Below are 27,374 nucleotides of genomic sequence, written 5' to 3'. Positions count from 1 at the left end.
GAGTCTGTGGATTTATAGTTTTTGTCAAGTTGTGAGCATTTTCAACCATTATTTCTTCAAATAGTTTTCCTGTCCTTCCCTCTCTCTTTCACTTTTGGAGACTTTAATTACACATATATTAGGCTGCTTGAAGTTGCCCCACAGCTGATTAGTGCTCTCTTCATTTTTTTTTTTTTTAATTAATTTATTTTTCCCCCAAAGCCCCTAAAGCCCATCCGCTTCATTTTGGATAGTTTCTATTCCTATGTTTTCAAGTTCACTAATAAAAGATTCTGCAGTGCCTAATCCACCATCTATCCCACTCAGTGTATTTTTCATCTCTTGTAATTTTCATCTCTGCAAATTTGACTTGGGTTGTTTTTTGTATCTTCTGTGTTGCTACTTAACTTTTGAACATATGGAATACAGTTGTAATACCTGTTTTACTTTCTTTTCTGCTAATTCTGACATCTGTGTCAGTTCTTGGTCAGTTTCCTTTGACTGATTATTTTTCTCTTTATGGCTTGTATTTTCCTGTTTCTTTGCATGCCTGGTAATATTTGACTGAAGGCCAGACACTTTGAACGTACCTTGTTGGGTTCTGGATATTTTTATATTACTAGAAGTATTTGTGAGCATGTTCTGGGGTACAGGTGTTATGAGAGGTTCGGGGATTCGATCGGAGACGTAAAAGACACTTTCCACTCCAAACAAATGGACTGAAGGTATATTTTATTATATAGAGGATAGTAAAGGCGACAGTCTGCAAGCAGATCCAAATAGGTCAAATATTAAGAGGGAAAAACATCAGCCCGACTGGAAAGGGAAAACACCCACATCGGCTGAAGAGAAATGACACAAATCAACCGGAAAGAGAAACACCAGGTTGACCGAAAAGAGAACACATCAAATCACTTACTACACATCAAATCAATTACTTCACATCAAATCAGTTACTCACGACATCCACGCCCCACTGCCGGGAGAGCCCTGTCAATCGACGCGGCTGGGCAAGGATCACTCGTCCTGGGCAAGGCGTCCCTTCCACAGGTGGAACTCTCATCAGGTCTCAGTTTCCAGCAGTTTTTATACCATCAGTAATTTTCAGAGTAAGCAATTACAGAGTTTGCAGAGCAAGCATTTAGTGTTTCCATGCACAAAATGGTTATCAGTGGCGTACGCGCACTGAGCCCCTTGGCTAACGTCCCAGCCCACTAGTTGTGTACGTGCATTGCTCTCTTTGGTTATCGTCTTAGCCCGGCACAGATGGCCAGTCCATCCTGTGCTATGACGCTCCAAGAGCCTTGAAATGTTACAACTTGCAACTCTCTCCGTGGGAGAAAGGCCAGTTCCCGGGAAAAGGCCGGTTCCCACCACACAGAAAGCAGCTTTGTATTTCTCTTTGTGCTGGTGGCTGTAGGTCAATGGAGCGGCCAGACATGGCTGTACTCATGTCAAGACAACAGGTAAGAGACAGTTTGATCCTTTTACGTCGTCTTCTTAAGATTTGTTAGGCAGGTCTGGAGCTGTGGCCAGTCTAAGGATATTTATTCTTAATTACTGGGGCCTGACCTTCCTCAATACTTACCTAACCCCCCAGGAATGATGTGTTTTCTCCAGCCTGGCTTCTGGGAACAGGCACTATTCCTGGCCCCGTGTGGGCACTGTCTCCTCTAATCCTTCTGGATGCTTCTTTCCTGGCCTTGGGTAGTTTCCTCGCGCACATGCACTGATCAGATGTCCAGGGTTCTCTGAGCAGCTCTCTCCTCTCTAGTCCTCTGTCCCAGAAATGCTGGCTGCCTCAGTCTCCCCAGACTCTCAGCCCCTCTCCAAGGCAGTAAGTCTGCTGGACTCTGCCCGGACCCCTCCCTGTGCCGTGTCCTGGACTCTCTCTAGTCTTGGGGCCTGCTTCATTCCTTTCCTGTCTCTCAGAGATCGCTGTCCTTTGTCTTCTAATGTCCAGTGTCTTGAAACCCATTGTTTCGTGTATTTCATTTATTTTTTGGTTGTTTCCAGTGGAAGGGTAAACCTGGTCCCTGTTGCTCCATCAGGGTCAGTCGTGGGAGCTGGACGTTGGCATGTCTGCAGAGTCCTCTTGGCTGGAACTTTTAAATCAAGCACTGCAATCCCATCATTAATCAGTCGAGCAAAATGGTTTTTTTTAAATTTATTATTATTATTTTTTATTGAGGTCATAATAATTTACAACAGTGAAATTTCAGTCATACATTATTGTTTGTCAGTCACCATATAAATGCACCCCTTCACCCCTTGCACCCACCCCCCAACCCCTTTCCCTCTGGTAACCACTAATCTGTTCTCTCTGTCTGTGTGTTAGTTTATCTTCCACGTATGAGTGAAATCATCTGGTGTTTGTCTTTCTCCAGCTAGCTTATTTTGCTTAACAAAGTACCCTCCAGGTCCATCCATGTTGTTGTGAATGGGATGATTTTCTCTTTTTTTATGGCTGAGTAGTATTCCGTTGTATATATATACCACATCTTCTTTATCCAGTCATCTGTCAATGGACACTTGGGTTGCTTCCACTTCTTGGCTATAGTGAATGATGCTGCAATGAACAAAGGGGTGCACAAGTCTCTTTGAATTGTTAATTTCAAGGTCTCTGGATATATACCCAGTGGTGGGATAGCTGGATTGTATGGTATTTCTATTTTTAGTTTTTTGAGAAATCTCCATACTGCTTTCCATAGTGGCTGCACCAGTTTGCAATCCCACCAGCAGTGTATGAGGGTTCCCCTTTCTCTACATCCTCTCTAACATTTATTATTTTTTGTCTTGGTGATTATAGCCATTCTAATGGGTGTAAGGTGATACCTTAGTGTAATTTTGATTTGCATTTCCGTGATGATTAGTGATGTTGAACATCTTTTCGTGTGCCTGTTGGCCATTTGTATATCTTCTTTGGAAAAATGTCTGTTCGTATCCTTTGCCCATTTTTTGATCAGGTTGTTTGTTTTTTTGTTGTTCAGTTGTGTGAGTTCTTTGTATATTATGGAGATTAACGCCTTGTCAGATATATGATTTGCAAATATTTTCTCTCAGTTGGTGGGTTGTCTTTTTGTTTTGGTCTGGGTTTCCTTTGCCTTCAGAAGCTCTTTAGTCTGATGAATTCCCACTCGTTTATTTTTTCTTTTGTTTAGCTTGTCCGAGCAGACATAGTATTCAAAAAGATTCTTCTAAGACTGATGTCGAAGAGCGTATTGCCTATATTTTCTTCTAGGAGTTTTATAGTTTCAGGTCTGACCTTCAAGTCTTTGATCCATTTTGAGTTAATTTTTGTGTATGGTGAAAGATAGTGATCTACTTTCATTCTTTTGCATGTGGCTGTCCAGTTTTCCCAACACCATTTATTGAAGAGACTTTCCTTTCTCCATGGCATGTTCTTAGCTCCTTTGTTGAATATTAGCTGTCCATAGATGTGTGGTTTTATTTCTGAGCTTTCAATTCTGTTCCATTGATCTGTGTGCCTGTTTTTGTACCAGTACCATGCTGTTTTGATTACTATAGCTTTGTAGTATATTTTGAAGTCAGGGATTGTGATGCCTCTAGCTTTGTTCTTTTTTTCAGGATTGCTTTAGCTATTCGGGGTCTTTTGTTGCCCCATATGAATTTTAGGATTCTTTGTTCTATTTCCATGAAGAATGTCATTGGGATTCTGATTGGGACTGCATTGAATCTGTAGATTGCTTTAGGTAATATGGACATTTAAACTATGTTTATTCTTCCAATCCATGTGCATGGGATGTTTTTCCGTTTCTTTATGTCTTCATCAATTTCTTTCGATAATGTCTTATAGTTTTCATTGTATAGATCTTTCACCTCCTTGGTTACATTTATTCCTAGATATTTTATTCTTTTTGTTGCGATTGTAAAGGAGATTGTCTTCTTGAGTTCTCTTTCTGTCAATTCATTATTAGAGTATAGAAATGCAACTGATTTATGTAAGTTGCTTTTCTACCCTGCAACTTTGCTGTAGTTGATTATTTGTAATAGTTTTCTGATGGATTCTTTACGGTTTTCTATATATAAAATCATGCCATCTGAAAACAGTGAGAGTTTCACTTCTTCACTGCCTATTTGGATTCCTTTTATTTCTTTTTCTTGCCTAACTGCTCTGGCCAAAACCTCCAGTACCGTGTTGAATAAGAGTGGCGAGAGTGGGCACCCTTGTCTTGTTCCTGTTCTCAGAGGGATGGCTTTCAGTTTTTCCCCATTGAGTATGATGTTGGCTGTGGGTTTGCCATATATGGCCTTTATTATGTTGAGGTACTTTCCTTCTATACTCATTTTATTGAGAGTTTTTACCATAAAGGGATGTTGGATGTTATCAAATGCTTTCTCTGCATCAATTGAGATGATCATGTGGTTTTTATTCCTCATTTTGTTAATGTGGTGTATCACATTGATTGATTTGCGGATGTGGAACCATCCCTGTGTCCCTGGTATAAATCTCACTTGACCATGGTGTATGATCTTTTTAATGTATTGCTGTATTCAGTTTGCCAATATTTTGTTGAGGATTTTTGCATCTGTGTTCATTGGTGATATTAGCCTGTAATTTTCCTTCTTTGTATTGTCCTTGTCTGGCTTTGGGATCAGGGTGATGTTGGCCTCGTAGAATGTGTTAGCAAGTGTTCCGTCTTCCTCAATTTTTTTGAATAAGTTTGAGAAGGATAGGTATTAAATCTTCTTTGAATGTTTGGTAGAATTCCCCAGAGAAGCCATCTGGTCCTGGACTTCTATTTTTTGGGAGGTTTGTGATTACTGTTTCAATCTCTTTACTTGTGATTGGTCTATTCAGGTTCTCTATTTCTTCTTGATTCAGTTTTGGGAGGTTGTATGAGTCTAAGAATTTATGCATTTCTTCTAGATTGTCTAATTTGTTGGCATATAATTGTTCATAGTATTCTCTTATAATCCTTTGTATTTTGTGGTATCCTTTGTAATTTCTCCTCTTTCATTTATAATTTTATTTATTTGAGGCTTCCCTCTTTTTTTCTTAGTGAGTCTAAGGGGTTGTCAATTTTGTTTATCTTTTCAAAGAACCAGCTCTTTGTTTCCTTGATCCTTGCTACTGTTTTTGTGTGTGTGTGTGTGTGTGTGTGTTTCAATTTCACTTATTTCTGCTGTAATTTTTTTCTTCCCTCCTCCTGCTGACTTTGGGCTTTGTTTGTTCTTATTTTTCTAATTCTATTAGGTGTAGTTTAAGATTGCTTATTTGAGATTTTTCTTGTTTGTTAAGGTGGGCCTGTATTGCTATGACTTTCCCTCTTAGGACTACTTTTCTGCATCCCATATGAGTTGGTATGGTGTATTTTCATTTTCATTTGTCTCCAGATATTTTTTGATTTCTTCTTTAATTTCTTATGATCCATTGGTTGTTCAGCAGCATGTTGTTTAGTCTCCACATCTTTGTCACTTTCCCTGCTTTTTTCTTGTAGTTGATTTCTAGTTGCATAGCATTGTGATCAGATAAGATACTTGATATGATTTCAATCTTCTTAAATTTGTTGAGGCTTGCCTTGTTTCCCAACATATGGTCTATCCTTGAGAATGTTCCATGTGCACTTGAGAAGAATGTGTATTCTGCTGCTCTTGGATGGAGTGCTCTGTATATGTCTATTAAGTCCATCTGGTCTAGTTTTTCATTTAAATCCACTATTTCCTTGTTGACTTTCTGTCTGGATGATCTATCCATTCATGTAAGTGGGGTGTTAAGGTCCCCTACTATTATTGTGTTGTTGATATCTCCTTTTAGGTTTGTTAATAGTTGCTTTATTTACTTTGGTGCTCCAATGTTGGGTACATATATATTTATAAGTGAAATGTCTTCTTGGTGGAGTGTCCCTTTTATCATTATATATTGCCCCTCTTTGCCTCTCATTACCTGTTTTATCTTGAAGTCTACTTTGTCAGATACAAGTATGGGAACACCTGCTTTCTTTTGTTTGCCATTAGCTTGGAGTATTGTCTTCCATCCCTTCACTCTGAGCCTGTGTTTGTCTTTAGAGCTGAGATGCGTTTCCTGGAGGCCGCATATTGTTGGGTCTCGTTTTTTAATCCATCCTGCCACTCTGTGTCTTTTGATTGGAGAGTTCAATCCATTTACATTTAGAGTGATTATTGATATATGAGGGCTTAATGTTGCCATTTTATTGCTCGTTTTGCAGTTCTTCATTTCCCTTGATTCTCGTCCCATGTATTTTGGAGTACCACTTCAGTTTGGTAGTTCTCTATGATGGCTTTCTCAGTTTTCTATTTATTTATCATTTGTGTCTCTGTTCTGATTATTTGTTTGGTGGTTACCATGAAGTTTGTATAAAAAATCTCGTAGATGAGATAGTACATTTTCTGCTAGCCTCTTATTTCCTTAGACTAAGCCAATTCCATCCCCTTCCTCTTCCCCTTCTAAGTTATTATTGTCACAACTTATTCCATCTTGTGTTGTGAGTCTGTGGTTAAAATGATGAGATTACAGTTATTGTTGGTGTTTTCCTTCCCTTTATCTATAATGTTATAATTGTTTGCTAACCTGTTCTGATAGAGAGCTTCAATTTTCTGATTTTGTCTACCTATTTATCTCCTTGCTCAAGGCCTTATAACCCCTTTCTTCTTTTTTTCAGGTATGAGGGCCTTCTTGATCATTTCTTGTAGGTGGAGGTCTTGTGGCAATGAACTCCCTTAGCTTTTGTTTATCTGGGAAAGCTTTTATTTCTCCATCATATCTGAAGGATATTTTCACTGGATAGAGTATTCTTGGCTGAAAGTTTTTCTCTTTCAGAATTTTGAATCTATCTTTCCACTCTCTCCTAGCCTGTAAGGTTTCTGCTGAGAAATCCACTGAAAGCCTGATAGGAGTTCCTTTGTAAGTTGTTTTCTTTTGCCTTGCTGCCCTTAATATTTTTCTTTGTCACTGACTTTTTCCAGTTTTACTACTATATACTTTGGAGAAGGTCTTTTTACATTGATATAGTTTGGAGATCTATTGGCTTCTTTCACTTATATTTCTGGCTCCTTCCCCAGGTTTGGGAAGTTCTCAGCTATTATTTCTTTGAACAAGCTCTCTGCTCCTTTTACCCTCTCTTCTCCCTCTGGAATACCTATAATCTTTATGTTGCATTTCCTAATTGAGTCAGATATTTCTTGGAGAATTTCCTCATTTCTTTTTAGTCTTAGTTCTCTTTCCTCCTCCGTCTGAAGCATTTCTATATTTCTGTCCTCCAGACTGCTGATTCTCTCCTCCATAATATCAGCTCTGTTATTCAGGAACTCCAGATTTTTCTTTATCTCCTCCATTGTGTTTTTCATCTTCAGCATTTCTGGTTGGTTTTTCTTTATAGTTTCAATCGCTTTTGTGAAGAAGTTCTTGATTTCATTGAATTGTCTATCTGTATTTTCTTGTAACTTGTTGAGTTTTTTTGTGATAGCTATTTTGAATTCTCTGTCATTTAGATTATAAATTTTGGCACCTTCAGGATTGATTTGTGGGTGCTTGTCATTTTCCTTCTGGTCTGGAGATTTAATATATTTTTTAATACTGTTTGAGGCATGGATTTGTGCCTCCGCAAAGTGATAGTATCTGGTTGCAACTTCCACCTGCTGCCACTGAGTGGGGGTCAAGAGCTGTGTATTCTGAGCCCTCCGTGATCCCCGGCTCACTCACAGCTGCTGCTTTTCTGCTGTATATGTGGGTGCTTTGGCCAGCTGGCTGAGCCGGAGCGCTGGGTGGTGGAGGGGCACTTTCTTTCATTCACGATCCCAGAGGCGTTCTCATTCTGCGTTTGCTCTCAGCTATCCTGGGATGCTGGCTTGATGAAGACACCCCTGCAACAGCTTAGCCACCTCTGTGTGGGGCTTTCCCACAGGCTGTGAGGGAACTTGTAGAGTGAAGGTGTTCCTGCAGAAGGTCGCCCCTCCCCCCTCCTCTCAGAGCTGTGCGTAGTCCCGCGCCCTGGCTTGTTGCCTTTTGGGAGGGACAGGAAATCACCTTACCTCCTTCCACTTCCTCCGGGGGGTCCAGCACCTCCACCTTCAGAGATATGGCTGTGTGGGTCTCTCAGACATCTTTTGTGTTGTGTGAATGTCCTCTGTTGGTTTATGAATGTCCTTTTCATTGTATCTTAGTGGGGAGAGTCTAAGGGGAGAGCTCACTCTGCTGTGATGCTGACGTCATTCTCCGAGCGAATCCCATGGGTTTTTTAATGAAGACTTCTAAAAGTTTTTTCTAATTTTGGTTTCTGATAGCTGTGAATCAAGCGCATTCCATAGTGTTTCGAATGCTCATGGGTCATGATGTTTCAGCCAGGCATGCCCTTGGAGGCAATCAAGTCCAGGGCCCAGGGTTGGCCGATGCAGTGCTCCAGGCAGCTGAGGGCCAGCCCTGCAATCAGCCCTGACTAAATGGCCTCAGAACCCGGGGAACACACTGACAGCCGGGGGGGAGGCCAGGAGGCTCCAGGTACGGAGTGTGATATGGAGTCGGGTCTGGAGTCAGGGTCTCACTCTTCTCCAGGGACTGGCTGACCCTGGACCTCCTATTTCACTTCAGAGCTTCTGTTTCCTCACCTCGAGAGCGAGGCAGCAAAGGCCCACCTGGGGGGCTCTGATGAGAGCAGACCTTGAGTAGAGGCCCCACGTGGTGTCTGGTGGGGAAGAGAGGAGGGGGCAAGTCCACTAGGAGGGTGTGGGGGGTGGGTAGGGGGGAGCATCTGAGTCCAGGGCCTCTCCTGGAGAGGGGGTGCTCCTGTGGTACCTCAGGATGTGATACCTCAGCATGCTCAGGATGAGCACTGGGCTCGTGCTGAATGTCTGGGCCTGGAACCAGGTGGGGCAGGAGGCAATGGAGGGCTGGGCCCAGTGCTGCTGAGGTGGTTGTGTGAAGGAGGGCAGGTGTCCCACTGGGTCCCAGTGCTGCCATGGTGGGCAGTATGAAGGCCGAGGTCTGAGAGGAGGCCTGAGGGTTCCCTCCTGTGGGCAGCACAGCTGGGTGGCAGCAGGCAGTGGGGAGACCAGGTGCAGAGCTGGTAGGTAGCCACTGGCCTGAGTCCTTCCCTGCCCTCTTCTGGGCCTTGTCGCCCCCTGGTGTCCCATCCCCAGCCCCGAGCAGCTTCCTGGTTGTGCCTACCTGCCTGCTTCTCTTGTCTTTCCAGCCGCTCAGCTGGGAAAGAAGGTGGCCTTGGCGGACTATGTGGAGCCTTCCCCTAGAGGTAGGCAACCCCCAGCAAGAGCTGTGTGTCCTGGGAAGGGGGTGGGGAGGGGGCCTGATTCATGTACAGAGGGCAGCTGAGCCCAGAACCATTTACCCCCTGCTGTCCAGAGTCTCTGGACAGTGTCCTATTTCTCGTGTAAGTTGCCATTACTTTAAAGTTCCTCATTCTTCTCATTTAAAAACAGCTCTGAATACAGTTAAAGAAAGCAAATCTGTGTGGCTGGGTTCATCTGGGCCGTGTTTCAGTTAAAAACAACTTCAAGGAATTCTAAACAACTGTAGAAGAATAGGGAATCCTGTGGAGTCACCTGAATATAAATTTACATGTGCTCTTCCCACCATGCCAGGCACCAGGTGGGGCCTTGGCGGCACCTGTGTGAACGTCGGCTGCATCCCCAAGAAGCTGATGCACCAGGCGGCGCTGCTGGGGGGCATGATCCGAGACGCCCCCCACTATGGCTGGGAGGTGGCGCAGTTGGTCCCACATGATTGGTGAGGAGCTTGTCCTGCGCCCAGCTCTTTTCTGCTCCTCACGGGGGAGGCGGAGGTTTATTCGTCTGTTAACTTCACGGGAGCGCGCTGCCTGCCGGGTGGGGCTCTCACCTGGGGGGCTATTCTGCACGCCCCCAGACATTTGGCAAAGTCTGGAGACATATTTGGTTATCACCACTGTGGGGGGCATCTACTGGGTAGATCCCCAGCATGCACTAAACACCCTGCGGTGCACAGGACGCCCCACAGGGGACAGTGTGGCCTGAAGGCCAGTGGTGAGATGTGGGAGCCTCTTAGTCTCAGCAGGTGGCCTGGTCTGCTCAGACCACACACAGGCCCTTGCGTGTTCTCAGATGGCCTGAATCAGGTCCACTGCTGCCTCCTGATGGCTGTGGACCAAAGCCCTCGTTTTCCGTGGGTCCAGAGGTCCACAGTCCCAAACCTGGAACAGAGGCAGCGGCTATGGGGATGGAGGTCACGTTTTACCACTTTTAGAAACGCTTCGTAAAGGCACTGTTTGCATCTCATAGTCCATTATGGGACTCTACAGCTAACACCTCTGTTGTGGTTTTTAACATTTTGTTTTGTGTGTTGACAGGAGGAGAATGGCAGAAGCTGTTCAAAACCACGTGAAATCCCTGAACTGGGGGCACCGGGTCCAGCTGCAGGACAGGTGCTGAGGCTTTGCCCGGCCCCATGGCCTCCTCTGGATCATTTCATACCTCGACAAGGGGGCTCACAGTGATAAGATGAGGGGTCCTTGCTCGTGGGTGCACCACAGTGGACAGGCCGGGTGCCCTGGGAGTGGAAGGCTGCCCTGCCGGCTGCCGCCTGCTGAGCCCGGAGCGGCGAGGAGCAAGGGGCATGTTGACAGAACGGCCAGAGCCCAGGGCTGTTCCAGGGAGGAAGTGTGCTGGGCTGGGGCCAGAGAGCACGTGGGCCAGAGCTTGGGGGCCTGGCAAGGGCCACCCCAGTGGCCAGCTGCTTCCTCGAGGTGGGCAGCCTTTCTCCTGCCAGGGCCAACTTCAGTGATGTGGAGGAGGCCAGTGAGCCCACGTGGCTGGTGCAGAGGCCTAGGCACCGCCCTGTGAACCCCATACCTCACCTCTCACCTCCTGGCTCCCACACTCACTGCACACTTCCAGCTCCTCGGGCACAAGTGAAGGGGCCTGGCGTTGTCTGCTGGACCAAATGTCTGACACGATCGTTCCAGTCTGAAATTGCCAGTCCCTGTCAGCCCCACGGGGTCCCCTAGGCCAGACACCGACACTTCCTCCCACTGAAGCATTGTCCCTGAGGAGTGGCTGCCAGGACAGGTGCCCAGAACTGCACCCGACTCAGGCTAAGCTTTGCTCTGCGCCTTGTAGCTGTGCCTGTGCCCATGGGGGTGGTGGAGGGGACAGGGGTCCCTCAGAGGTCTGGTGGTGATCATCTAAGCACCCTTTGCTTGGTCCCCAGGGGTCTTCCTGGGGCTAAGTAGGCAGCTGTTTTGTGCCCACAGACCCAAGAGTGCTGAGCCAGTCAAGCCGGCCCACCTGCCCAGCCCGGCTTCCCCAGGGGACCTCCAGGGAGCTAAGCTGCATTGTGTTGTTTCTCCTCCACGTGGGCTCAGTATTCCCCGGTGCGGTTTTTTGGAGGCATTGGGCTCTGCCATTCTTCCTACCGGCCCTGGGCAGCTCCTGGGCAGGTGCTAAACAGGCCTGACCCCAGGCTGGCTCTGGAGCTGCCCACACAGGAGGCCAGGGTGGAACTCGTGGTCTGTGGGCCGGGCTGTTAGCGGGCTGTTGGGTGAGTGAGGACTTCTGCCGGAGCTCCTGCAGCCCGGGCGGTGCATGAAGGTGCAAGGCTTGGCCATGGGGAGAACACAAGGTCACGGAGGCGGTGAAGCCTCACCAGAGCCGCCAAGAACCCCCCACTGCAGCGCAGCCTTTGTCAGCAGAAGGCGTGGGGCGTTTCTGCACACCCCGCATCCGGCCACCCTGTGTCCTCATCGTACCCGTTCTCCCAGCTTCACTGTCCCCTAAAGGCAGGAGGTGATGACTACCTGGTGGCCACCCTCCTTGCCAGTGGGAAGTTGGTGGTTTGGGTGGTGGGGGTAACTGGCTGTGTGTGGGGGCCTGTGCTCCCTGGTGGGATGTGCCCAGGTGACGAGGACTGACCCCAGCCGAGGCCTAGCCACGTCTGTCATTACACACCAGGGCGGTACTTGGACTCTCAGGACCCTGGTGAGCTTGCTCTGTCTCTGCCTGGCAGCTGTGGTCACCATGTCCCAAGGAACCCCGGGGGGGGGGGGGCAGCAGGCCGCGCCATCCCAGGCTTCCGGACGCTTCCCCACTCGCCTCTTGCCCTCCCTGAGCTCTGGGCTGCGGGCTGCGGGCCATGGGCCCGAGCTTGCCCTTTAGCGATCTGCACGATGCTCCCTGTTTAACCCCATAGGTGATGCTAAATTTGCAGAGGAAATGGTTGAAAATCCCGTTTTTATTTTGCAGAAAAGTCAAGTACTTTAACATCAAGGCCAGCTTCGTCAATGAACACACGGTCCGCGGTGTCACGAAAGACGGGAAAGAGGTGAGAGTCCGACTGAGGCCGTCCTGACGGCTCCGCGGGCCTTGGGTGGGTGCCAGCTCCGCTCTGTTTGGCCTCAGTGCTGTGCTCAGTGACACGCGCTGCTGGAGGTGACACGACGGTTTCCTCTGAGGCCAGTCTGAATTCTTTGTGAAGAATTAAATGGGTCTCACGCGATGCGGCCTGCGGCACAGGCGACGGGACGGGAGACCACTCGCTTGAAGGGTTTTGTGGGGATTGGAGGGGACGAGACGCCTGCAGGGTGCTTTGTAAACTGTGAGGTGCTCGGAGTTAAATGTCTCCCTGCCCTCTTCTGCCCATCCCCTGGACCCTTGACGGGCTCTCAGCTCTGTGGGGCCTCTGAGCCGCTGCCCCCCTGGTCGGCACTGCAGGCAGAGGTTGTCGTTAGAAAGTGTGAGTCTCTGCCCGTGGTGACTGCAGTGTATCTGACCGTGGCTTTCTGGGTTTGTCTCAGACTCTGCTTTCGGCTGAGCACATCGTCATCGCAACTGGAGGGCGGCCGAGGTACCCCATGAACGTGAGTGTCCCCGAAATAGCCTTTGTGCGCACCCCAGCCACGTTTGTGGTCTCCAGGCTCATGCGATACACTGTTTACATTCATGCTTCCCACACCAGCAGCCCTCTCCACTCTTTCCTAGTGTTAAAAAGTTTTTTTTCTGTACTCGCTATTGTCACGTTCTGTTATCTGATTTTCTCTTGACTCCGCTCTGCTGAGGCAGGTCACTGGGGACCCCACACTGCCAACTCCTAAGAGTCACTCTGCAGCTGGCCTTGGGGCACTGCCGCTCTGTCCTTGTGTCTCAGTGTCACTTTTCCTTTCTCCTTTGTTGATTCCTCCTTTACCAGTATCTAATTCCAGAACATTTTCATCCCCCTAAAGTGGAACCCTGTCCCCATTAGCAGTCACTGCCCATTCCCTGCTTCCCCCAGCCCCTGGCAACCACCAGTCTGCTTTCTGTCTCTATGGATTTGCCTATTCTGGACATTGAAATGTCCATTTATGTGAACATAAATGGAATCAGACCACACGTGGCCTTTGTGACTGGCTTCCTGACTTAGCATCATGTTTTCACACTTCATCCGTGTTGTAGCCTGTGTCAGAACTTCATTCCTTTTTATGGCCACATAATATCCCCTTGTAGAGATATACAGGCATGCCTCATTTTATTGTGCTTCACTTTATTGCATTCCACAGATACTGTGTTTTTTACAAATTGAAGGTTTGTGGCAACCCTGTGTCCAGCAAGTCTGTTGATGCCATTTTTCCAGCAGCATTTGCTCACTTTGTGTCTCTGTCACATTTTGGTGTTTCTCGCAATATTTCAAACTTTTCCGTTATTATTATATTTGTTATGGTGATCAGTGATCTTTGTTGTTACTATGGTAATTGTTTTGGGGTGCCACGAACTGCACCCATATAAGACAGCGAACTTAATGGATAAATATTGTATGTATTTTGATTGCTCCACCGACTCGCCGTTCCCCTGTCTCTCTCCCTCTCCTCAGGCCTCCCTACTCCCTGAAACATAACAATATTGAACTTAGGCCAATTAATAACCTACAATGGCCTCTAAGTGTTCAAGTGAAAGAAGAGTCACATGTCTCTCACTTGAATCAAAACCTAGAGATGATTAGGCTCAGTGAGGAAGGCATGTGAAAAGCCAAGATAGGTCAAAAGCTAGGCCTCTTGCATCAAACGCTTAGCCAAGTTGTGAACGCAGAGGAAGAGTTCTTAAAGGAAGTTAAAAGTGCTACTCCAGTGAACACATGAATGATAAGAAAGTGAAACAGGCTTATTGCTGATATGGAGAAAGTTTTAGTGATCTGGGTAGAAGATCAGACCAGCCACAAGATTCACTTAAGCCAAAGCCTAATCCAGAGCAAGGCCCTAACTCTCTTCAATTCTATGAAGGCTGGGAGAGGTGAGGAAGCTGCAGAAGAAGAGGTTGAAGCTAGGAGAAGTTGGTTCATGAGGTTTAAGGAAAGAAGCCATCTCCATAACATAAAAGTGCAAGGTGAAGCAGCAAGTGCTGATGTAGAAGCTGCAGCAAGTTATCCAGAAGATCTAGCTAAGATCACTAATGCAAGTGGCTACACTAAGCGACAGATTTTCAATGTAGATGAAACAGCCTTATATTGGAAGATGCCATCTAGGACTTTCATAGCTAGAGAGGAGAAGTCAATGCCTGGCTTCAAAGCTTCAAAGGACAGGCTGACTCACTTGTTAGGGGCTAATGCAGGTGGTGACTTGAAGTTGAAGCCAGTGCTCATTTACCATTCTGAAAATCCTAGGGCCCTTAACAATTGTGCTAAATCTGCTCTGCCTGTGCTCCATAAACGGAATGACAAAGCCTGGATGACAGCACATCTGTTTACAACGTGGTTTACTGAATATTTTAAGCCCACTGTTGAGGCCTTCTGCTCAGAAAAAAAGATTCCTTTCAAAATATTACTGCTCGTTGACAATGCACTTGGTCACCCAAGAGCCCTGATGGAGATGTTTAATGAGATTAATGTTGTTTTCATGTCTGCTAACACAACATCCATTCTGCAGCCCATGGATCAAGGAGTAATTTCAACTTTCAAGTCTTCTTATATAAGAATTACATTTCATAAGGTATAGCTGCCAAATATGGTGATTCCTCTGACGGATATGGGCAAAGTAAATTGAAAACCTTCTGGAAAGGATTCACCATTCTAGATGCCACTAAGAACATTTGTGATTCATGGGAAGAGGTTGAAATATCAACATTAAGAGGATTTTGGAAGAAGTTGATTCCATCCCTTATGGACAACTTTGAGGGGTTCAAGACTTCAGTGGAGGAAGTAACTGCAGATGTGGCAGAACTAGCAAGAGAACTAAAATTAGAAGTGCAGCCTGAAGAGGTGAGTGAATTGCTGCAATCTCATCATAAAACTAACTGATGAGGAGTTGCTTCTTATGGATGAACAAAGAAAGTGGTTTCTTGAGATGGAATCCACTCCTGGTGAAGATGCTGTGAAGACTGTTGAAATGACAAGGACTTAGAATATTAAATAAACTTTGTTGATGAAGTAGTGGCAGGGTTTGAGAGGATTGACTCCAATTTTGAAAGAAGTTCTGTGGGTAAAATGTTATCAAACAGCATTGCATGCTACAGAGAAATCGTTGGTGAAAGGAAGAGTCAATCAGTGTGGCAAACTTCATTATTGGCTTATGTCAAGAAATTGCCACAGCCACCCGACCTTCAGCAACCACCACCCTGATCGGTCAGCAGTCATCAACACTGAGGCAAGACCCTCCACCAGCAAAAAGGTTACAAGTCTCTGAAGGCTCAGATGATTGTTAGCATTTTTTAGCAATAAAGTATTTTTTAATTAAGTTATGTACATTTTTTTAGACATAATGCTATTGCACACTTAATAGACTACAGTATAGCATAAAAATAACTTTTATATGCACTGGGAAACCAAAAAATTCGTATGACTGGCTTTATTGTGATATTCGCTTGATTGTGGTGGTCTGGAACCAAACCTGCAATATGTCAGAGGTGTGCCCGTACCACATGTTGTTTATCTCCTTGTCCATTGATGGACGTCTGGTTGTTTCCGCTTTAGCTATTATGAATAGTACTGCTGTGAACCTCTGTGTGGAAGCTTCTCTGTGGGTTTGAGTGTCCACTTCTCTCGGGTGTACACCTAGGAGTGGAGTTGCTGGTCACAGGGTCTGTGACCAGTTTTCAGGAACTGCCGGGCTGCTCTCCACAGCAGCCGCGTGATTTCACATTCCCACCAGCAGCGTATGAAGGTCATACTTTCTTCTTTCTTCGCATGTCTCATAACTTTTTTTGAAAACTGAGCATGTCCAATGAAATAATGTGTTGACTCTAGAAATCGGAATCTTCTTCCACCATAGGATTTTGTTTATTGCTGTTTGTTTGTTGGGTGATTTTTCTGAACTGGTTTTGTCTTGAGTCTTTAGTGGTGAGGCCACTAAAGCCTCCACTCAGTTAGCTCAGTGGTCGGCTAGTGATTGGATAGAGTTCCTTCAACACGGGGAACCAGGAAATCTCCTCGTCTTTGCCGGGGGCCCTGTGGGCATTTGGGGCACACCTCCAACACAGCCAGGCAGCAGCAGCTCTGCCTTAGCCTTCCCTTCCTGCTTGTGCAGAGCCCCAAGGTCAGCCAGAGGTGAGAGCTCAGAGCCCTCAGGCCTTTCCCAGGAGTGTGCACAGCCCAGTGCTCACAGCCTTTGAGATCCTCAGGAGTATGTTCGAGCTTTTCAAAGCCCCGACGGACATCTCATTCCTCAGCTTTTCCTTTTAAGCTTTTGGTAAGTCTGTTGTTTGCCTCAGCTATTATCACTCACTTCAGGCAGCCGTGGCATCAAGTCATTGGGCAAATCCTCCCCGAGGAGAGGCTTTCAGTGCTGGGCGAGCTCGAGCCAGGTCACATGAAGACAGGCCTATGGGGTGGGTCTTCCAGAAAACCACAGGGCAGGTCAGACAGTGGCTGTTCTAGGGGAAGCAGCTTTGAAAGGGCTCCCGCCCTGTTCTGCTCTCTCTGCTGCTTCATTTCTCAAGGCTGCGGCTGAGCTAGGGGCGGGACTAGTGTGAGTTACAGTGCACAAAACTCACCGTCCTTACCAAGTTTCAGCCATTTTTCTTGACTAAAGGGTCCCTGTGTTGCCACAAACCTTTGGTTAATTTCTGGAGTGCTGAAAAAGTTGGATCTGACCGTTTTTGCCAATTCTTCTGCTGCTTTTAAGGAGGGGTGGACTTGGGACGTCCTCACGCCATCATTTTTGCTGACGTCACCTCGGCCCAGGCTTATGTGTGGGGGCTTCTCTGCCCTCTCTCCCATGAGGAAGGTGACGCTGAGGGAGAGGCTCCAGAGTTGGAGCGGAGGGATGGGGGATGGGAGCATGGAGGGGGAATAGAGGGGCTTGGCCAAGGCTACATCCTCACGGGTCTCCCAGGGGACCCAAGCCCTGAGCCTCCACATGGGCTGCAGCAAAGTGCACACGGCCTGCAGGCCCCACAAGCTGGAGGTCACTCCTGCCTTGTACTGAGACCTGGACGGAGCGTGGAGGACAGAGGAAGAGCGAGGGAAGTGGTTCTGTTTCTTCTCAGACGCTTAAATAACCTTCACTCAGTTCTGTGCTTTTTCTGGAAATTGGGAACAGAGGGCACCAAGGAAAATGCGCACCTCAAGTCCTCAGAGGGCCACCAGACCTCCCCTCTGGCTGTCAGGCCAGCAAAAGCAGCCTCCAGAGGGGACCGGGCAGCTTGTGCACAGAGGTGGCCCTTGGGCAGGCTGCATGGCTCTGTAGGGTGACAGGGTGCTGTTGTTCAAGGTAGCTACAACAGACAGAGGCAAAGCAGGTGACCAGGAGCGACCCCTCACCCAGCAGCCAGCCCATGTTGGTTCCACTTGAAGCCCCTGAGGCCACAGTCTGCTCCCGGGAGCCGGTGGTCATCTCGGCTCCTTCAAGGCACTGAGCAGAGCTACACAATGCTCGAGCCAGGGCACCCTGCGGAGGGGACTGACCTGGCCCCATCCTGCTGGACGTCGACAGGGTGGCAGCTGCTGTCTCCGCTCGGCCAGAGCGGGCTGAAGCAGGAGCTGCCAGCTGCTGGGGGAGGCAGTTCAGCGGTCCTCTGCCCCCCACCACCCGCCCAGGACAACCCCACCACCAGCCCTGGGTGCCTGCCAAGGCTTGCTTGTGTTCTAGTCCCTTTGACTTGCAGACCTTTTGGTTTTCCTTGAGCAAACTCGAGAAATTCCTGACTTTATTTTTTTTGCCAGTTGGAATTGTAAACTGTTTGAAATCCGTTTCCTTTCTACCAGCACATCTTACTCAGGGGCCACTGCGAGGGCACTTGTCCTCGAGTCTCCACACCTGCTTAGTGGCTCCTTGTCAGGTCCCGCTGGGGTACAGGATGATCTGTTCAATGACCAGGCACAGGCCCACCCGACTGGCCTTGAGGGTGCCTCGTGGCATCCAGCCTTCATCCTGGTACCCTTGGAGCCTGCCAGCCCCTCCACACCCCCTCACCTCTGCCCTGGGTCTGGATCAAGGGGAGGGTCCTGGAGAGCAGAGAAGAAAGAGCCACTGGCTGCGCCCCAGCTCCCTGGCCAGTGCCCACAGCCAAGGAGTGCTTGGTGCTTCGTGTGCTGGGCAGATGGTGCACTGAGTTAGATTTAGACAGGTCACCTGTCCCCAGAGGCCACAAGCTGAAGAGAAGTCTGTGGAGCAGGGAGGTGCACCCACATGGGGGCTGGGTGGTTCTGGTTGAGTTGTGTCTGCAAAATGGGCATCATCTCTGAGGAGGCCTTGGGGGCAGGCCAAATGACGCCCTCCTCATACGGATCCTTTTTTTCTGGATAGATCGAAGGTGCCTTGGAATATGGAATTACAAGTGATGACATCTTCTGGCTGAAGGAATCCCCTGGAAAAACGTAAGATCTGATGTGTGCTTCAATGGGGGTCCTCTTTTTGTTCACCATTGTAAATGTCAGGGCCGTTTGGACCCTATGTTCGTCCCCTCTCCCAACATAGAGGGGCATTCTCTCCTGTCTACCTGAAAGCAGGAAAGAAAGCCCAGTACTTGTGCCCCTGGTGGGGCTGTGGACACACTGCATCCTGTGACTGTCCTGGAGGTGATGACTTGAATGTCACGTAAAGTGAATTAGCCATTTGTTGTCTAGCACAGTGGTTTTTGAACAGGGTTCCTGGGAGCTGCCGAGTTCCAGCTGATCCTGTCAGGGCATCAGGGAGGGAGGCACTCGAGGGGAAGCAGGGTCAAGCCCTCCTCTGGCCTCGGTCGAACGTCCCCACTTTCATCTGGTTTGTGCCTTGGGCTTCTCTGAAATCTAGCGAAGGCTCCAAAGGCCTCGGGCCACAGCCCGGTTGTGGTGATGAGACCTTCGGTGTGAGTGGTTTGCCTCCCCGAGCAGGTGAAAATGCTCTAAGTGCGTTTCCTGCGCCCACAGAGCGGGCTGTTAGGGGGGCGACTGGTCCAGACAGCTCCTGCCTGTGGGGCACGGAGGGGACCTCATGCTTGCAGGGACCGGAAAGGCCACCAGAGGGCAGCAGAGACTTGGCTGTCAGCAGCGCTTGGCTGCCTCGGCACTTGCCTGCAAGAAACTGCGGGTGGAAAAGTCTGCCCAGAGGTGGACAGGCGCGTGTGCCCAAGTGTAGGCGTGGGGGAGTGTGTGTGCGTGTGTGTTGTGTGCGTGTTGGAGTGCGTATGCATGTGCGTGTGATGCGCTCTGATGTCGTCATTGTTTCCCACGTCACGAGGCGTCTTTATTCGGGGCTGGGTCTTGATTCCCTGGAGAGGGTGTGGTGGTTTATTTTGTCTTTCCACCGTTCACAAGCATCTCACTAGCTTCTCTCTTCCAGTGTTATAAGGTGCTGCAGTGAAAACCTTTGGTGTGCATCTTATAGACAAGTGCTTCTTATGCATTACACATACCTGTCAGAGGTGTTTCCACAACTAGAAAACCCAGGTCCAGGCGTAGGTGCCCTTCACACATTTCGCTTACGTGTCCCCCCAGTGGGCTGCACCCGGCTGAACACGCACGTGCGCCTGCTTTCCCCTCCTCCGACCGCGGGCATCGGCTTTTTCCTACAGCGTAGAGCCAAAAGGAGCCTCTCCTGCTCCTGTGAGCCGGGCGCTGGTGGCTTCTGCTGAGGCGCGGCGGGGTCCCTCCCAGTGACTGCGGGCAAGCTCGCACAGGTTTGCGTCCCTCCGTCCATCGCCTTCCACCGGTTCCCCAGGCTGTGGTTTATCTCTTGACTTGCCAATAGCTTTTCATGCAGAAGTTTTTAATTTTTAAGTTGTGACATTTATCACTTTTTCCCTTTATGCCATAATTTTTGGGTTATTTGTTCTTTTATCTTTGATTATCCAGTAGGTTAAACATGACCTGGTTTTATTTGCATCTGCTGTTATTAGTCATTCTTTTGTGTGTTTATCGGCCATTTAAGATTGAGTGTGTCTGAGTGTGTGATGCGTGTGTCAGCTGTCAGCTTGGTCTCTGGCCCGCTGTCTGTCTGGTCTTTCTTTTTCTTCTCTTATCTTTTTCTTATCTTTCAGCTGGTTTGAGAATTAGCTGTGATCCCGTGTCGTTTATATTGCAGATTTTCTCAGCTCGTCATGTCTTTTAACTTGTGCAATGGACAATTTTTTTTTTATGTAATTTAGATCTTTTTTTACACTTAATGGCTTTTAGATTTATTGCATGTTCAGGAAGGCCTGTCCCAGCCCCAAGATTGTTTTTGAAAAAAAGCGCCTGTATTTTCCTTCAGGGCTTCCACAGGTCGCGTTTTCCTTCGCGTCCTTGGGTGTTAGCAGCTCCTCTGGGGTGTGGTGCCGTGGAGACCAGCTACTGGGTTCCAGCGTTGCTGACCGCCCGGCCCCTTGAGGTCACTGCCTCCCGATCTCATGCTCCATCCCGGGTGGAGTCCGTCCCGCTCTGGCTCTTGACTCGGCTTTCTTGAGCCCCTGGAGCAAGTGCCTGGCCCAGTCAGTCTTCAGGTCTTCTTAGTTGTCTTTCCCGTGATTTCTCTGAGTGGAGTGTGGACCACACAGCCAGCCTCTCCACAGCGGTCTGCTGGACCCGGGATTGCGACGGCAGCTGTCTGGGAGGCCGTCCCTGCACCGGGCTTCTGTCCCGGCCGTGCCCCAGCCGTCTCAGCCCATCCCTGAAGGCCAGCATTTCTTGAATCCTGGTCTTTCATCAAATTAGTTCTTGTGTGTTTCATTGTGTTTTTTTTGTTTGTTTGCTGTTTTTCCCATTACATTTTAAAAGCAGCATCTCCAGCTTCCAGGAAGGGGCCGGCTTCCGGTGTTTCTCTCTCTACTGGGTGTTCATCGGAGGCTGGGTGTGCGGAGAGGCCGGCCTGGGCTGCAGCTCTGGGCTGGAGAGGGAGAGAGGCCAGGGTGCAGCCGGTCCCGGGTGCAGGCCGCTCCTCTGTGACTGTGTGCTGGGGCAGCAGCCTGCTCGGCCGGGAAGACACGGCCCCAGATATTTTGGTCAGGAAAGAAACTGCAGTGTTTATTTTCTTCAGGAAAAAAAACATTTAGAAGATTTTTTTTAAAAAGGCTCTCTCGTTTAGAAGGAATCTAGGTATGTTATTGTTTGAGAAAAAAATGTGTTTGCAATGTATCAGTCACCCGTTTCGTTCTGAGCATGATTTATGTGAGGAAATGGTTTTTTTAAAAATTAAGCTGGAGATATATCCCTGTACGATGCTTCTGTGAAAATGCGGCTTTTGTCCGTTGCTGTTAATGCAAGTTGTAACAGTGTGATATGGGAGGCAGTGTTTACATGTTACATTCCTCCGCTGCAGTCAAAATAAGCCCGGAGGGTCTACAGTAGCATTTCTGTATTTTATCAGCTTGGGCTGGGGCTGAGGGGGAGGCCTCTGCTCACACTTGGAGGGGCTGTTTCTGCCAGATTTATTTGCCTTATAAATATTCCCCGTGTTTATTTTAACTCGCCTTTAAAATGGAGCTGAAATTAATATGGACCCGAGGGCTGCCCTCCTGGCCCAGGAGGGCCTCCTGTTGCCGGGCAGTACATTTCTACTTGGCCCCATCCAGGAGGCCTGCCCGGTGGCCGAGGGTGCCCAGCGTGCCTGGCCTCTGCCTGCAGTGGGCGCTGTCTCCACTGGCCAGCTCCCCAAGGCCTGTCGGAGGCTTCAATGGGCACGCCAGGCCCCAGGTCCCTTGCGGGTTCTGCAGCATGCACAGGTGGGGTCCCCCCACCTTCCTCCCCATGATGGGGCACTGGCAGGGTGCATCCGTGTGGGGCACAGTGCCCAGTAGCTTCAGACCTGGCAAGTTGAGCCCACAAGTGGGGTGCGGCTCTTTAGCCACCCGAGGTTATCCATACCACCTTTGCCCCCACAAGGTCATGGTGCTCTTTGGACCCCTGTGGCCACAGAGGTGTCCCAGCCTCACAGACACGCAAGGAGCCCCCCTACTGCCTTTGCTTGTGTCCAGGTCTGGGGATCCCAGGGCAAAGAGGGTGGGATCAAGCACCAGCCCAGTGGGTGGAAGGCAGACCTAAACACCGCCCTTCACTCCACAGCTGGGCGCCTGGTTTAGAAGCCCTGGAGGGAACCGGTCACGTGTAGAAAACTCCAGTAAAGGCAGCATGAGCTCCCCAGTCCATGAGCAGGACCCTCTGAGGCTAGGCAGGGGCGGGGGCGGGCGGGGGCGGCTGTGCGGGGCCTGAGGCGGCCGGACAGGGTGGCAGCACGCAGCTGTGGCCACCCCAAGGCCAGCTTTGTGTCTGGCTCGTTTGCCTTTTGCATTGCTCTTGTTTCTTCATTTTTCTGTGGAAATGCAGAACAGGTTGGAGAAGTGAGGAGGATTCTGGTGGAAGGACAGGGCCCCCGGGGCACGTAGCAGGAGCCCCTTCGGAAGGAATCGTCGGGAATGGTGGCTACTCCGGGAAGCTGTCCACTGCCAGTGGAGGAGATGGGAGCGTAGCCCCAGGGGGGAGGCTCGGAGATGGCATGCAGCCCTCCTGGCTGAGCTGTTCTGCCCAGCAACCCCCAGGCAGGTGGAGGGAATGGGGAAGGGGAGAAAGGTGGGCCCACTCCCCATAAAGGTGGCAGGCCCTGGGGTACCCGGATCCAAGTGCGCCCGAGGCAGCCTGGCTTCGCCTCTGGTCCCACAGCCTGGTGATCTGCCTTTGCTCACCTGGAGGGCTGCCTCCCTGTGAGGCTTCTGCAGCAAGGCAGCCTGGTAGGGACTGGGGCCCGGCTGCCTCCTTCAACTGTTCAGGTGCCCTAAGAATGGGAAATCGAGGTCGCTCTATTCCAGACGCCCTCGGCTCCCTGGCCCAGCTGGTCAGTGCTGCTGCCTGAGGTTCACTCCATGTCCGGAGGTCAGCTCTCTGCAGAGCTGGGCTCTGAGCTGGCAGCTTTGGGCTGACTTCAGTGTTGACACCTTTCTCTGACAGCAAAGAGGACTTGAATCAGACCGGAGCCACCTGGGGGGACTATTCCCCCACGTTGGACCTCCCAGCGACTGAGCTACCATTTCTAGATAACAACCACGACCCTGTTGTTCCCGCCACCCACTCAGGTAGCCCACGTTCTCTTGAGTGTCTGCCAAGTGACGGACTGACCAACCTCTCCTGAACCGCCTGCCCGCGCACTGGCCGGGACTGTCCTCTCGCAGAGCTGCGCCACTGCCTGACCCTTCCCCTCGTGGATCCCAAGGCTCCCAGAAGCCGGGACAGTCTTTGCAAGGGGCTGAGTGAACGCTGCCTGCAGAGCTGGACGTGGAAGGAGCTTTCTTTCATTTGACCCTTATTGTTAAGTCCGGAAGCCGACCAGGCACTGTAATGATTTTTCTCTCTTCCTAAGTGCAAGAGGGAAGAAGTAAATTTTATCTTACAAAGAACCACAGCTATTTATCGAGGAAAACTCACAGTTGCTTTTTGCACTTTCTGCTTAACCTCCACATTCGTTTGGTGTGACATCCCGTGTCCAGCAAAAGAAAGACCAGCCATTTGCCTGGGACTTGGCTACCAGCCCGTAAAACCCTGCAGACCGTCATCCTGTGCGTGTCCCTGTGACTGAGATGCACAGGGCTCAGGGCCTGAGGAAGACACCTCCTCGGAGTGGCGTTAGTTACAGGACCAGAGCCCCAGGGTGGCATCTGTTATGGGGCCAGAATGTAGAGGCTCCAGCTGGCAGTGGGGGGCCCAGTGTCAGGCGCTGGGCAGGGGATGGAGCTGGCAGTCCCAGGCAAGACAAGAGCCAGCCCCAATGGGGAGGAGGCCTTGGGCCCCCTGCCCCCTTGCTGCCTCCCTGGAGCGACTGGGCTCAGCAGCCCATTTGGCATTTCCTGCGCTGGTGGGGGCCCTCACTCTCTGTGGGTGTTCCCCAGGGCAGAGGTCAGGCCTTCCAACTCGAGAGGCAGGTCGAGTGCTCTTTCAGCTGGGGCTTCGTCAGCCTGAAGTCAGTCTTCTGTTTTTGCCTCCTCCCCCCATTCAGATTTTGAACAGAAAGCCCGCCCTGTGATTAGGCTAATCCCGTGCTAGTTATACCTTCACATAAAACATTTGCACACCGAAAAGCAGAGAGTGGAGCTGCCCAGGACACAGGGCTCCGAGGGTGCAGGTGGCGACTGTCAGCGTGGCCGATGTCCTTGTCTCAGTCTCTCAACGTAGTGATAAGGCGAGTGTTTCCAGCCCTTGGGCTCACTCAGCCCCTGTCCCCAGGCCCAACGAGCTGGTGCCTGATTTCTGTGGCCGCCAGCACCACTGTCCTCCGTGGTCCATCCAGGCCAAGGGTCTCCAGCAGCCAGGGTAGGCTGAGCTGTAGTTACAAACCTACCAGTAAAACCGGCACGGTGCCCCAGTCTTCAGTGCTCTCCACCCCTCTGGATCTGGGGGCTGCAGCATCTGTCTCCATTTTTCCTCCAGCATCTTCTTACTTTAGCCCATTTGAAGGGAATTCTCTGGTTGGGTTCTTGGATCCTGCGTTCTTCAAAGAATAATCATTATTTGATAAATTGAGGGGAGGGCGGAGTGTTGGTAATCTTTGCTCATGAGGACAAAAAACGGCCCAGAGTTACCCTTCGGACAAGCGGGGTGCCTGCTCGTTTGTGAGATTCCAGCCACGCGCCTTCGGTCAAGGACACCCACTTAGGAATGGCCTGTCTGGCGCCTGCCTCCTCCCAAATGTGCCCTCTGTCGGTGCCTCAGAGCTGCTGGCCTGAGGGGTAGGGGCACCGTGACCTTGAGATGGGAGTGGGAGGCCCAGGGCGAGGAGGGGGCTCCGTGGGAGGAGCTGGGGATTTGGCGCCCGCCAGCCCTGCCTCGCCGTCCAGCTCCGCGTCCACATAGTGCAGGAGGCTGGGGAGGCGTCCATGGGCTGCAGAAACAAAATGTTTTTGCCAAAATCAGGAGACCATGTTTCCACGTTGCATATGGCAATGTGGTATGAGGGCCTGGGGCTGTCATGTAGGCTGCGGGATGCACCCAGCCCACTCCCACGGGAGGGTCTGCTTTGCAGACACAGGAAGGCTCTGAGATGGGCAGGGACAGCCCAGTTGGCAGACAGAGGGGTTCCCCTCGCCCTTGCACAGCACATCTGGCCGGGAGGCGGTTGGCCCACGCTGCTGCACCCTGGCAGCAGGAGCCGAGGCACTGGGTGCTGGGCGTTGGTGCTCTTCCCCAGCCTCATCCTTGCGTTTAGGGCAGGATATTCAAAGCAGCTAATGTCTGTTTGTATTATAAGTAATTCATAACTTCATATATTAAAGAAAGGCTTATAACTTTTACTGCAGACATCGAGTCCAAAAAAGTTAGGTTTTGTAATTTTGAAACTGTACCTACACATAGACGTGTGTTATACCTGCACGTGTGCGTGTGCACAACCGTGGATGCACGTGTACACCTGTGTGTTGTTTCTTAGGCGTTGCCAGCCCTGTGTGGAGCCCCGAGTGCGTCTCTGCGCTCCTGGTCCGCGGGGCCCAGCATCCCCCTCACTCAGCCCAGACGTAAAACCCAGCGCGATCTGTCCCCAGCTCCTGAGAGGAAGCGGTGCGCCAGCTGCTTCCCGCAGGGCACTGCAGAAGTATGCCGCGGGACGCGCGGCTGTCTGAAGTGGGATTATATCATTAGTACCTGCCGGGATTAACGCTGACACCGGGCTGGTCCATCCTTACAGCACCTGCTCTTGTTGAAAGGCGGAGGGGTGATCTGACAAGCCCACCCACACGTCGCTGGCTGAGCTGCAGGTTCCGTTCTGTGTAGGTTCAGTGCACATGTGCCTGTGTGTGCATGTGTGCAGATGTGTGCACGTGTGTGCAGGCGTGCGCATGTGTGTGCACATGTGTGCAGAGTGTGGCACTGTATAACAGGAGAGGATTGATACTACGAAGGCAAATATTTTAAATGACTCTGCACGGGCCGGCCCCGTGGCTTAGCAGTTAAGTGCACGTGCTCCGCTACTGGCAGCCCGGGTTCAGATCCTGAGCGCGCACCGACGCACCGCTTCTCCGGCCATGCTGAGGCCGCCGCCCACATACAGCAACTAGAAGGATGTGCAGCTATGACATACAACTATCTACTGGGGCTTTGGGGGAAAAAATAAATAAATAAAATTAAATGACTCTGCTGGGTCCCGCTGTCCTGTGTCTCCTCTCCCACCAGGTGCCCTCACCCTTCTCAGGGGAGCTGGCTCTCCTGACCCTGGGCCTGTGTTTGTGGGGCTGGACAGGCAGGTGTGGGCTTCCAGCCTGGCCTTCCGTGGTCCCAGAGTGTCCTGTCCACAGAAGATGCTTTCCCAGGTGCCTCTGCACTGTCTGGTGCCTCCCCATCCTGCACAGCATCTCTGTGTCCCACCCTGGCCGCAGGAGGTCCAGAGGGACCCCGCGGCAGAACGTACCTCAGGACAGAAGGAAAACCCTTCTGCTGCTTCTAACCAGGCTTTTCTCAACACCTCGGTGGAGTCCATGTTGGCCCCACCGCTGGGGCCTTTCACGGGCCGTGTTCTGTCGCTGACCGCTCGCATCCTTCACCACCAGGCAATTTCCTGACGCAACGACACTGTTTGTCGTGTTGTATTTCACAGCTGGAGCCTCTGGGAAGTGGATTTTGTACCTTGGGACAACCTGTTTGAACAGTTAGCCTCAGCTGACTCATCCACAGTGACGCATCAGCTGACCGAGGCCTTGCACGAAGGCTGAAGGGCCCATCCCCACTGCGGAGCCCACACCAGGGACAGCTGCTCGTGCATCGTAGTAGGCCACGTGTGGGACTCACCTCTGTTCTTTTTCTTTGTTTCTCTAACAGGTTGGTGGTCGGGGCCAGCTGTATCCTTTGCCAGTGTGTGGGTGACAAACGGCCGTGCTCACAGCCCTGAGTGGAAGCCTGGTCCCTAGAGCCCCTCCCCCTGCTCTCACCTTTGTCAGGGAGGCACTCTGCTGCCAGGAACCAGGCACTTACAGGGCACTCAGGGGATTAGCTGTGCTCAGGGGACAGTTTGAGGCTGACTTTCTGTGGCTAGCACTTCCTGAGCTGCACACTGAGACGGCTGAGCCAGCCAGGGCAGCCGGACGCAGCCGTGGCG

The 27,374-nt window shown here is 50.2% G+C and overlaps 1 protein-coding gene across 1 annotated transcript in view; it reads left to right on the top strand.

Annotated features, from left to right (window-relative positions):
* The window catches only part of TXNRD2 (thioredoxin reductase 2), a 56,074-nt gene that overhangs the window by 8,068 nt on the left and 20,632 nt on the right, over positions 1–27,374 (top strand). The window contains exons 3-9 of the mRNA XM_058532168.1: positions 9,150–9,206; positions 9,556–9,700; positions 10,299–10,373; positions 12,190–12,268; positions 12,741–12,803; positions 18,657–18,727; positions 27,098–27,117. Of these exons, the coding sequence (XP_058388151.1) occupies positions 9,150–9,206; positions 9,556–9,700; positions 10,299–10,373; positions 12,190–12,268; positions 12,741–12,803; positions 18,657–18,727; positions 27,098–27,117 (510 nt within the window). The remainder of the gene's footprint in view (positions 1–9,149; positions 9,207–9,555; positions 9,701–10,298; positions 10,374–12,189; positions 12,269–12,740; positions 12,804–18,656; positions 18,728–27,097; positions 27,118–27,374) is intronic.

The sequence above is a fragment of the Diceros bicornis genome, chromosome 35 (genome assembly GCF_020826845.1).
Source record: "Diceros bicornis minor isolate mBicDic1 chromosome 35, mDicBic1.mat.cur, whole genome shotgun sequence".
In the NCBI taxonomy this organism is placed as follows: Eukaryota; Metazoa; Chordata; class Mammalia; order Perissodactyla; family Rhinocerotidae; genus Diceros; species Diceros bicornis.
Note: the sequence above shows the minus strand (reverse complement) of the source record. Positions and strands in the feature narration are given on the sequence as shown.